General features: G+C 48.6%; 1 protein-coding gene across 10 annotated transcripts in view; it reads right to left on the reverse strand.

Moving 5' to 3' along the window:
- Nucleotides 1–896: 896 nt before the first annotated feature.
- Nucleotides 897–12,327, reverse strand: part of nhsl1b (NHS-like 1b) — a 104,285-nt gene continuing 92,854 nt past the window's right edge. For 7 of the 10 annotated variants that reach the window (XM_023400455.2, XM_023400452.2, XM_023400456.2 and 4 more), the window contains 4 exons: nt 7,745–11,053; nt 6,602–6,725; nt 4,465–4,503; nt 897–3,558 (listed from right to left, as the gene is read on the reverse strand). In XM_023400455.2, coding sequence (XP_023256223.1) covers nt 2,889–3,558; nt 4,465–4,503; nt 6,602–6,725; nt 7,745–11,053 — 4,142 coding nt within the window. In that variant the 3' untranslated portion in view covers nt 897–2,888. The remainder of the gene's footprint in view (nt 3,559–4,464; nt 4,504–6,601; nt 6,726–7,744; nt 11,054–12,327) is intronic. The other 3 variants (XM_023400453.2, XM_023400459.2, XM_023400458.2) reach the window with 1 other exon arrangement.

Raw genomic sequence — 12,327 nt, forward strand, 5'->3', positions numbered from 1 at the left:
TTTTTGAAATGGGTTGTCGGTAATGTCAAATGTTATTCTTCATTAAGGGACTAAAACATGCAAAGCTACTGATACTGTCCTTTTTTTAAAAGCCTAAGTGAACAGTCACTCCTCTATTTTGCCCCAGCACATGTGTCAAATTGTAAATACTGTATTTTGCTTTTTATGGCTGAATATTCGGAGCCGTTCCCGTTGATCAGGCTGAGTCATTCTACAAAGGCTCTTCAGGCACTGAAACGCAGTTGATAACTATTCTGTTCCTTGCCATCTACTGTGTTCAAGTCAATATGGTTGATCAGTTTCATTTGTCACTTCATGCACCTGTGTCTTGTAAGAGCACTGTACAGAGGGTCTTGTATATAAGAGGAAAGGGGAAAAGCACTGGAGTGTCAATAGTGTGATTATGCTTGGAGTTTGTATTGATTTCTGTGTCACAGCCAGATGGACACGGTATTGGTGAGCGTCGGAGGCCAGGTGACTCTGCTAAATAGGAGGGTGGAGGGAAAACATTAAAAGGCTGTCAGTGTTTCTGTGCTCTTGGGAATGAATGCTCAATGTGCTGAGGGCTTGAAATGACAGCATGGTACTGAAGGGAATGTGTAAGTCAAATAGTCACGACTGATCAACTGTGCAGCAGTGGAAAGGTCTATTATGGGCTGAGCCTGTGATTCAGTATGTGTCCTAATAGGATGTCCAGATGGAGACATAACTGATGACCCTGCAGGGGGGAGGCGGGGTAACCGATGGCCTCTGGAGTTTTCCAGATGACGGACGAGTGTGGATGCCATGGCGATGGCGCTAATGAGGCGGTGATTTGGGGTGTTGGGTGGGCAGATGGCCGTGAATCACTCAGAGGGAGAGAAATGACACAGAGACCTGGCTCTTTAAATATCACCTTGTTTTTTTTTTTGTTGTTTTTTATTACACAGACATACACAAGAGCGTTAGCAGCCCGCCTTCAGCTCCACTCCCACTACTTCACGACTTCCTCTTCTGTCCTCTCGTCTTTTTCACAAGCTCTCTGAGATTGAGACGTTTCCTGTCATGAGATGAGCCCCGGCCCCAAGTGCTCAATCATGGTCAGGCGGGAGCTGGGGGGCGAGACACACTTTGGTCACAGGTGATTAAACCACAGGGTGTTATGGCTGTTAGGAGGTTATGACGTCTCGAGCCTGTCACCTCAGTTTATGTCTCTGAAGAGACCACATTTACTCAGCTGTGAGCACCAGTGCGTGGTTTGCATGACTCAAGATTAAGGGCAGTAGAAGGCTGAAGCATAAATATTGACATTATTCGATTTTTGAAGCACCTTTTTTTTAAAAGAAAGAAATGAACTGGTTGGATCAGTGGAGTAAATGTGGCTCTTGTTCCTCCTAACCCTTCTTCCCTGTGCCTCCATCACCCTGCTTGACAGTTTACCATACTGCAACCCTGCTATGTGAAAATAAATAATCTACAAAAAGGAAACCACTCCCTTCCAGCAAACACAGAGCTCTAAAAATGTACAAATTCTTTGAAAATAAGTCAAACTGTTACTTAAAACTAATTTCTCTATGTATTTACATACAGAACCATATAAAACTGCAAAGGGATAAACTTAGCAGAAAGGTCAACGTCATTATAGAAATCATTTAAGCCTTAAAAAGGTTCTAGTAGGTCTCTGCAAACTTAATGGTTGGACCATTTGCATGTGGTGTCAGACAAGTGGTCACTCTTTGATTGTGTTCACGTCCAGATTAACGGCCAGCTACGCTTCATTTTTTCAGCTCTTTGGTAACCAACATTCTCACTAAAAGACCCGGACAGTAAAACAAGCTTTTTATCATTTCCGGCTTTACATTTATAGATTTATTCTTAACTCCCAAAACACAAGTCTTGACATCACTTGTTTATTAAAACAATCTTTAAAACATACTTTCTTTAAATCACAAACAAAGAAAAGACCTATGCACAGTGCAAAATCTATAAACTAAAAGTTAATTAATAGAGGTTTTATGAGCCTTTTTCATAGAGTAGTGTTTTGGCTGAGCCTTCGTACCCCCAACCATTTTCCACTTCCTGCCCGTCACTAGCTGGCAGCACTGAGCCCTCTGCACTTTCTGTGGACCTCTGAATACACCCCAGCTCTGCAAACTACACCACCGAACCATAAGAGCAGAAAGCAAAAAACCTGGTGATAACCGTAACTGAAGTTGTACCGTGGAGGTGTCTGCTGTGCCACGTCCTCGAGTTCTTTCCACAACATAAAGAGCTGTCTGAAGGCAACATTCGCAGGCCGTGGCGCTCTCAAAACACTTCCCAGAGCCAACAGGAGAGAAGCAGAAGCTTAGAAGATTCACGAGGCGAGCGTCCGGCACACCTTTACATCCCACTCTTTCCAACTGCCTAGCTACGTAGCACCACAGCAGTAAAGTTAAGCAAACAACTTGTGACTTTTCGATTCCTTCGATTCACCTTAATTTGCCATCTGAACCTTGTCCTTCAAAGAAACTAAAGGGTTCCTGCATGTTAAGGACAGGGTAAAGTAAAAAAAAAAAAAAAACAGCAAAACAAACAGAAAACAAACTAAGAACACCAGGCGTAAAAGAAACACTATTCTTTTAACACAGAGGGTGAGTCACCAAACGAAGGAGAATGAGAATCAGGAGAGTTTTGAAAAGCTGAAGCACAACCAGTTCTCCACTTCAGACTAAGTTCAGCTGAGTCCATGATGGGGTGACCTCTGCCCTCACACCAGGACCTGACATGTCCACTCCCTTAGGGGCAGCGCAGAGGGGGCAGGGCTCAGGAAGGTGTCTCTTCTATTGGCTCTTCTTCCTGCCCCCTGCCTGGTTACGACGAATGAGTTCAGCTCCCTGAATCGAAGGGGCAGTCCTTGCTCTTTAACTTCAGCTCTCTTCAGAGAAAGTGCCATTGGAGTCTTTGAGCAGAGGGAGAGTCTGGACTGTGGGTCCAGACGGACTTTCTGTAGTGTCTCCATACTCGCTCTCAGCTAACTCCCCCTCGCGCTCGCAGATAACTGTCATTGGGCTGCTGAGGATTCGACTGCGTGCGTTGTATTTGCTGCTAGCAGCAGAGGGCGGTGTGCGAGAGCGCCCATACTTAAACCCACTCATTGAAAAAGATGGTGAAGTTGGTGAGGACAGAGCCAAGGCCTCATAGCGGGTCCACTCATCTGTTGCCCGTTTACCACGACCGGGGGAGCCACATGGGCTGTGCGGTGCTGTCGGGGAGGAGGGCGATGCAGCAGGGGGGTCTAATGCTGACTCAGAGCGTGTTCTCTGGAAGCGAGGGTCAGTGGAGCGAAGCATCTCAGCAGCCGACATCCTGAAGCTGGTCTCAGAGCGGCTGCCCTTCTTGAGGAGAAGGGCCTTAAATGTGTCGCTGCTGGTGGAGGACTTGCGGAGGTTGCGCTGGATGGAGCCCATCTGCCGGGGCAGAGAGGACACCGTCCCTGGAGACTGGCCTGTTGGGGTGACGGGTGGAGAATGTGGGTTGCTCCCACCCCGGGACTTGTCCTCCTCAGACTCCTTGCGACCCAGGACCTTGCGCTTCGACCTAGGGTGAGATATGGATCACCAGATTAATGACATGTTCCTAGAAATTCTGCAGCGTGAGTGAGTGCAAGCAAGGTTAATTTATTTGTAAAGAGTAAAATAACTTAAGGGCAACTGAATGTGGATTTGACAGAGGAGCAAATAGAGGAAGAAATGTAAGAGTTGGGGGCAGTGTTGTCAGGAAACTACATCAGACTTAATTATCTAAATTAAAATTAGGGTGCAGCATATGGGATTTCATACATGTGAGCAGAAAGCTCAGCCTTGTGAATGTTTGTGTTGCTGAAGCTTAAATAAAATAAAAACTGCACTTAAAATACTTGGCCCACATGCCTTCAAATCTTTGTCCCAAATTTGCCATATGTCAGCTCTGCCCCCAGCAATCATGCATCACAGCATGAATCTTTAAAAAAATGCAGACAATAGGAGCACTGAGTGATGTGGACACTCTCAAAAAAAAAAAAAAGGAAAGAGTAATGAGAAGAAGAGTTATATATTATCATTAAATAAATCCAATGAGTCTTTACAAGAGAAGCTGCAGACGCTGCAACTTTGCAAGAAAGCTCAGACGCGGCACAATGAAATTACTCAACAACACAAACTGGGAGAAGTGCCCAAAGCAGCTTTAATCACACAAGGACAATTCAGCCTCTCAGCAGGGAGTATCAGAGTGGTTGACTGCACCACCCAGCCTACACTGTCTATAACTCCTGCACTAAAGCATAGCAATAAAGCTCAATACTGGTAGAATATGGGGGATTAGGGCTAGCAGTGAGACAGCCTTATTAATCTGTGGTACAGGGGGTTGCACCATGGGATTACTGCAGCTAATCCAAAGGTAGCATCACAGCGCTGGCAGAAACAAGGCTTGCTAATTAAAGGGAAGGGGCTACTTGCCACTTCGCACCTCTCTAGAAAGGATGCACCCACACACTGCATGCCCCCTCTGCACAGGGGAGGAGAGAGGAGGAGAGGGGAGACAGAAATGATTAAAGGCATGAAAAATACAGATTGTGTGATAAGGAAGAGAGATTTGATGCTCAAGGTAAAGAGAGGAGTGAGAAGGGTGCAGTGAGACAAAATCCTTAATCCTCAGATTAGATCTACAGAAAGTTCTTCCATAGAGGACAAAAAAAAACCTGTAGAGAAAAATAATTCTGAAGGTCAAATGCGAGGGAGGACTGAAGGATAGAAATGAATTGTGTGAGACTAAGTCTGCATTCTGATTTAGACTGCATAATGTGAGTCTGTGCCCTAAATTCAACCTCCATCTTGCGTCGTCCCCTGCGAGCTTCCTCGCCACATTAGCCCAACAGCATTACATAAGATTTTTCTCACACACACTCACACGTGCATACACTCACACCTGAATTCAGTCAACCAAGACCACTCCATACTGAACTCGCAGTGGTAAACACACAAATACGAAAACCAAAATACGGACTAATGGATGGCAGCGAGGCCAGTGTCAGTTATATAGGTAAACAGGTCTGCAATATAAGACGCAGCTCAGAGCACTTGATCGATCTCCTCTTGGCTGTATTGCATTTGGTTTGGAGGATCTCCCTCCCTCCAGACAAGTTGTATTTCCTGCTGCAGCTGTGAAGACACTCCATTCAAGGTTTTCATCATTCTCCATTCTCCCAGAGAGAGAGAGAGGGAGAGAGAGAAGATGGGGAAGTGAAATGACAGATGAGAGGAGGAGAGGAAACAAGTCAGAGGAGCAGTTAGACAACATCTGTGCCAGAAAGACGCTATTGAAAACTCTGTATATATATAAGTATATGAATCTGAAAGCTTGCATTTCAAAGTGCAGCATATATTCATGTTTTTGAATTAAAAAATGTTACATAATAATGTCAACAATCTAACCTCAGATTACTCAAATGGATTTAAATGAATTAGTAGCCGAGTTCATTCTTTGCAGTTTTTAACTCCTCTCATAATATTAACAGCACAGCCAGGAGTCCATCTGCACTTCCCACTTATGATAAATGCCTCTATATGTTCTACACTTGCGAGGTGTGATGGAGGAGGAGGAGGAGGAGCACAGAAAAGCAAGTGCAAAACAAGAGTTTGATGGTAAGGTTTATGCACGCACACTTACACAATCTTCATGTATAATTGAGCTGCACAATAAATCGCGCTTGCACCATAAATACATACACAATCTGTTGCCCGCAGAGATAAAATCCTGTGAAATGAAATCCTGTGATGCTCAAGAGAACTCCCGACTGCCGCTGCACGTGACCGCGAAACACAAACTGGCGGGCTGCATGAGAAATTTATGTGTGTGCTTCTCTTTGAAGCACGGAAGCACGTATGCAATATATGTCAGATACCCTAGAGCAGAGGCAGAAACAGAGAGAGGGAGGAAGAAAACAGCACGAGCCAGTCTCTCAGGTGGCCTCTAACCTAGATTAAGACCAGAGGGTGTCGAGTGGTTAAATAATGGATGAAGCAACAGCCTTTTCTCCTGCTGAGAATGAGCAATGCTAATTTGACTACACTAACACAGATGCCTCGATAAACATTTGACTACTGACTCGTATTGCTTCCTAAATTGTTGCCTCTACGTGGCCCTTCAATGGCCGGAATCAGAAAAAGCTCCCCGGCTGGGAGGGACCCCGGAGACCAGTTATTTGACAGATGCATATGCGTGCAGATGGGACAGCGCTGGGTAAAGTTATGGCTGAGGGGTGGAGGGCAGGGGGAGGAGGAGGAGAGGAGAGGAAGGGAGATTGAAAAACAGAAATCATGGATTGAAGGGTGAGGGTGAGGGTGGGTTCAGGGTGATATGTTGTGGTTTATGGGAAGGGGGCTGAGAAAGAGGGAATGAGATGTTGACAGAAAAAAAAAAGGGAAAGAGGAGGGAGGAAAACAAACAAACAGAGAAAGTGGAATGACAGAGTACTAGAGGAAAAATAAACTAGCTCAGTGGACTAAATTATGTATCAGGAGTTGAAGTCGGTGAGGAGTGAGGAAGTTGGAGTAGATGAAGTGGAGTGACAAGAGGCGTAAAAGAGAGAAGTGCATCATGGTACCTGTGAATGGCAGCAAAGAGGTCCTCTGTGGTTCTGGGCCGTGTGGGAGTCGGGGTCACCATTTTCTCCCCGTTGGTTGACGGGGACGGAGACGATTCAGCCGTACTGGAGTCGAACACCTCACCTGAAACAGAGGAACATACAAGTTACACACACACACACACACACACACACACACACACACACAAACAAACCATGCACACTTTAGGTTGCACATGCTCATGAATCCGCCATCCTGTCGCATTAACCTGGCAGGCTATGAAATCTGAAGTGGTACCGGGGAGGTGCTGGACTGTCTTCTTACATTCTCTTTCTGTCTCTAGATTCCCTCTCCTTTCTTCTCCTCTAGTTCAGTCTCTTTTCTCCTCCTCCTCCTTTCAACCTCCGCGCTTCGACTGCCTGAGCCGCTGTAGGCAGTCTCACTTTACGCTCTCCCCTATCCTCCCCTTCATCCCCTTACCAGATCTGTTCCCCTCCCCTCTGATACAACGGAGCCCCTCCCCCTTCTCCCATCAACCACGAAAAGCATCTCCCATGGGACACCCCCCCTTACCTCAGTGGGAGAAGGGAGCAGGAGAGAGAGAGAGAGAGAGAGAGAGAGAGAGAGAGAGAGAGAGAGAGAGAGAGAGGAGCTGAGTAGGACAGACTGAGGATAAGAGATTAACAGAAAAGAAGAGGGAAAAAGCAGAGAGGCAAAATGGATATTTGAAAATAAGGATGGATGGTGGAGGGAGAGGGGGGGGGGGCGATGCAGGGAAAAATTAAGGGACAGTAGCCACAAGAGATGTTTGCATATAAAATGCAGAAGAGAGTGAGTAAGAGAATGAATTCAAGAGGCTGCAGCACTGCTGTCCCGGTGATAAGCTGTCACTACTGCGCTTTTTTCACAGTTTTCAAACCTTTAAAAGCTTGCGGTTTCAAGTTTGGCTCCTTTGCTTTGGAGGGCAAAATGAATTTCACAGCTGCCTGAGGAGCTGGCCGCAGGCTGCAGCATCACCATTAACTAGTGCACAATTATGGTAATGGACATAACTCATCAGTAAAGGTTTTGACTGACACCACTAAATTTAAGTGTTTGCTCTTCACAAAGTCTGAATGTTTTCTAATTTAGTGAAAAAAGCTAAATAAATTGCTAAGACTCACCTGCGTCGTCTTCCTTGGAGCTGATGGATCCAGTCGTGCTGCTTGCTCCATCTCCCTCCTCGTCATCCTCCTCCTGAGCCTCTCCGTAGGTACACAGTCCATGATCAAGATTTGTCTCCTGGTTAGCAGAAGTAGAGATGTGGGGCTCGTCCTGGATTTCTGAGGATGCTTCACTGCTCTCTGCTAATGGCTCAGAGCTCTCTGAAATCTCCTCCTCCTCCTGTTGCTCACTATTCTTCTCTTTCTCCTCTTCCTTTGTCGGCCTTCGCCGAGCATCTACTTCGTCTTCTGTTTTGGACAGGCTGGTTGTATCCGCATGCTGACCTGGAACCTGTCCATTGATTTGTTGGGGGCTAAATGGTGGCAGAAAAGAGAGTTTGGGTTTCTTGGAGACTGCTGGGGGCTTCTGTTTGACAGGGGAGCTCTTTGTGAGACTTGGCAATGATTCCTGCCTCTCATCTGTTTCCTTTCCGTTTAAGAAAAAGTAACACTGATCCTCTTTTCCATTTAAAACAGCACTATCTGGTGTCTCATCTGTGATACTGCAGTCCAATGACAACTCTTCTAAGAGCTTTGACACTGGTGATGGTGAGGAATTACGTGAATCGTCGTCTGGGGAGCTTTTAAACATGGGTAACACAGTGGGACGCTCCTGGGAGTGAGATTTCTCCAGGGTATGGGGCTTTAGACCCTGAAGGAGGTCCACCCCTGTCTCCTGAGCTTTGCCATTAATCTCCTTCTCTGGCCGCTTGACTGAGCGGAGCTGAACACTCTGTAGTGCAAACGGGGTGATTAGGGGCTTAGGTGAATTTGTGGGACTGCTGGAAGTAGCTGGTTTAGGAGCATCCTTCACTGTTTTCACTAGAGAGGGGGAGGAAGAAGGTAGAACAAAAGCAGGCAGTGGAGGAGGTGGAGGGGGCCCAAAGGAGGGCATGGGAGGGGGAGGCGGAGGGGGGGGGCTGAAGCTCCCATTGAAGGACGAACTGGGGTGGATTAGCGTTTCAGGGGATGGAGGAGGAGGGAATTCTGGGGAGGTGGAGCAAGCAGGGAGCGGGCTCAACGAAGTTCCCTGTGGAGTGGTTGGTAATGGGGGAGCTGGTGGAGGAGTCGGGGAACCTGCGCTCAAACTTGGTGCAAGAGGGGGAGGGAAGGGTGGAGGTGGGCTGAGAGGGGTGTTCGGAGCTGAGGAGGAGGAGAGGGGCAGGGGTGGAGGTGGTGGAGGAGGACCCGAGCTCTTCAGTGAATCTGAGGTGTTGGAGGAGAGGGAGGTGGAAGAGGAGGACATGGATACAGAAGAGAGGAGAGACGACTTCCTCTCAGGCACTTTGGGCTTGGGCCGGCTGCCCGAGGGAGACATGGACCTGACGAATGAGGGAACTGGGGTTCCAGCTGTGGGGGTGTTGGACTGGCTGGAGTAGCCGCTAGACGGGGAGGTCAGTCTGTGCACCCTGTCCGGAGAGGAGGTGGATGTTTTGGGCTTCACAGCCATCCCTCCCTCCTGGCCTGGAGCGCCAGGGGCCTGGCTGCTGTGAATCTCACCTCCATTCTGTAGTCCTCCTGGGTGAGGCCCAGCTGTTATGTTATCTGAGGCCGGAGGGGTCTGCGCCCTCTGGTCTCCATGGTTACGAGGGTAGTCCATGTAATAACCCCAGGAATCAGCATAGTCTGAACGCAAGCTGCTGGTGTCACTGTGAGCAGGCGTCACGTGGCATAGTGAGTATACGTTAGACACGCCGCCACAGTTTGCGTTAGCTACTAATGACGCTGCAGAGCTACCTGCACTGATGCTACTCTGACTGCGTGGCCGTAGCACCCAAGGGTCGTCGTAGTCGCTGCTCGGGCTGTGAGAGGGTGAAGACGGTGAAGCGCCCTTTCCTTTCCCTCCCCTCAGCCCTATCTGTAGGCTCTGCTGCAAACTGGCAATGAGAGTTTCATTAAGCATGGCGCTGTTTGGTTCTTTAGCACCACTGATGGCACTAACTCCTCCAAGGGGCTTTTTCGAAGCAGGCTTGCGTCTAAGAGAGTCTGTACGGGCTGGGGGCAGCGGAGGCTTCTTGGCCTTGCGAAGGGAGATGCTGCGAGATAGAGAGCGATCACTGTACAAGCTTCCAGAGTCTTCCTGATTGGCCATCTCGCGGCACTCGTACATGCTGTGTCTGGTGGCCCGTCCAGCTGCTGCCCCGTGCCCACTGCCATGGCTACGAGAGCGCAGGCCAGAGTCCAGGTGCATGGAGGTGTAGTAGCCATCGTTGTCCTGGGAATAGAGTGAGCTTGAATCAGTAGTGGTCCTGGAGGAGAGGTCCAGGCTGCTATAGAGCTGGTTAATAGGAGTGGAACAGCTGGAGGTCAGAGTGCGATGAGGGACCACCACGTTTTCTGGTGTGTCATAGATCCACTGCTCCTCTGGCAGACAGGATGGAGGCGTTGGGGCCAAGGTGCTGTGGCTGTGTACGCTGCTGTCTGAGTGTCCTGACTCGCTAGCGAGTGCTGCAACGATCAGACCGCAATCGTGTTGTGTATGAGTGGGGGTAGATGTGGCCAAGGCTGGGCAGGTGGAGCTGTGGGTGAAGGCTGCTGGACTGGAGATCAGAGGGTCAGGGTTGGAGGAGGAAGCCAAACTGAGTGGTCGGCCTGTGGGATAAACTGAGACTGGGGAGTGGGACAGCTGACCGGAGGTGTTGAGGGCAATGACCTCAGTGGAGCTAGACAGGGTGGCATTGGGGATGAGTGAGGTGGAATAGGCGGCATGTGGGGAAACTACACAAGCTGGACCTCCACCCCACTCACAGGACTGTGTCCCCCTCACCTCCTGAGACTTGGGCCTGGGCAGGGTGCCTGTCCTTGGGACGTTTCTCATGTGTACCACTGTATCATCAACCTGAAGCTTTCCAATCTGCCTCTGAGGTGTCGTTTGCTCTTCTGACTTGATGGGGGTGCTGCTATAGATGGGATCAGCGCTGAGCGACACCCTGGCGCCCTGTCGTGGCAGACTGTGGAAACGGGAAGGGTCCCCGTTAAACTGATGTGGCAGCATTAAGATCCCGGAGCTGTCACTACTGGAGATGGATATACTTCCTGTTGAGGAGGAAGCAGAAATGCCGGCCATCTGGGCAGCGATTCCCTGTCCTCTCTGTGCCCGAATTCTTCTCATGGACGGGGGTACAACCTTCACTTCCTCGGTCTGGCAGCTCGAGTCTCTGGTCTCCGAACGTCGGAGGGCTGAGTTGACACTCCCAACTCGGCCCAAAGTGGAGTACTGTCCCGGGATGAACATGGATTGCGGCCGGAGCTCTCCACCACGTCCTTTTGCTGCCGTCAAAGGAAAGACAGAAAACAAGATGAATGTGTGATCGATCAAAGTATCTCCTGTTTTCTCTTCTTGCTCCAATACCCTTGTTTTTCCTCTCCATAACTTCTTCAGCCACAATGCCTTCTGCTCTTCAGCTAGACTATCAGATAAACTGCGATCACAGGGAAGCTAATTAATTTGATTTGTTGTAACCCTGCATCATGTGTTAATAACTTCTGGTCTTCATTAAGAAGGACAGGATATGAGGGGAGACAGGGAGAAGAGAAAGAGACTCTCTACTATGTTTCCCCTGCTTATCTGGCTCTGGCTCCGTTCGATAGAGAAGCAAATAGCCTCCTGGGGTCCAGGACAGGCAGCTGGTGAGGCATGAGGCAGCCACAAACAAGCACATACATGGACACAAAAACTACACACACACAAACACACATCTGCACGCATATACAGTGCTGAGATAGTCATGCAGTCATACAGGACAGAACATACAGAATATGCGGATACAAACACACAGAAATGCAGATACATAACAAAGACACACACACACAACACACACACACACACACACAGACACACAGACACACACACACACACACACACACACACACACACACACACACACACGCTGAACATACCGGCTGGAAAACAAACAATTTGAAGAATGTGCTGTAAAACTGGAAAGGATGTCTAGTGTGTCTCCCATCTGTGGTGGCTCTCCTGTTGATGCTCCTATTCCAAAACATACACACTATTGCGTCCTTTCTTCTCTCTCGCTGTCTCTAAACCACACATACACTCTCCTTTGCTAAAAGCTGGAGTGACAGCTTGGCTGCTGCTGCTGCTGCGATAGATTAAGCTGCAGGTCTACTTCGCAGGCAGCTCTAGAGCAGAGAGAGGGAGGGATGAAGCACTGGGACAATTACCCCGGCCCAGTAATCATGACATTCAGACGCTGTCGTCAGCTGGGCACTAACCAGACTTTAAAGCTCTTTTCCTATCAGGTAATCTTATCGCACAGAGAAACGACTTTCTCCTTAAATACTGCTGTCACCCTACAGCTCAGAGATGCGTAAACAAACAGCAGCCACGCGGTGAAGTCAGCACAGCACAGTGTCGGCTTAGCGAGCTTAGTGTTTGCTTAACACCCAGCTCAGATGAGTAACTATGGGTAAAGGACCTCTGAACCTTCATATTTGCTATTAACCCCTCATGCGTTTGGTGGGTTTGAGGATCGTATGTTCTGAAAACATTGAGGCAAGAGAGGAAGGGGGGGGGGGGG

The sequence above is a fragment of the Seriola lalandi genome, unplaced genomic scaffold (assembly GCF_002814215.2).
Source record: "Seriola lalandi dorsalis isolate HSWRI2012SDOR001 ecotype SW California unplaced genomic scaffold, Sedor1 jcf7180002052504, whole genome shotgun sequence".
In the NCBI taxonomy this organism is placed as follows: domain Eukaryota; kingdom Metazoa; phylum Chordata; class Actinopteri; order Carangiformes; family Carangidae; genus Seriola; species Seriola lalandi.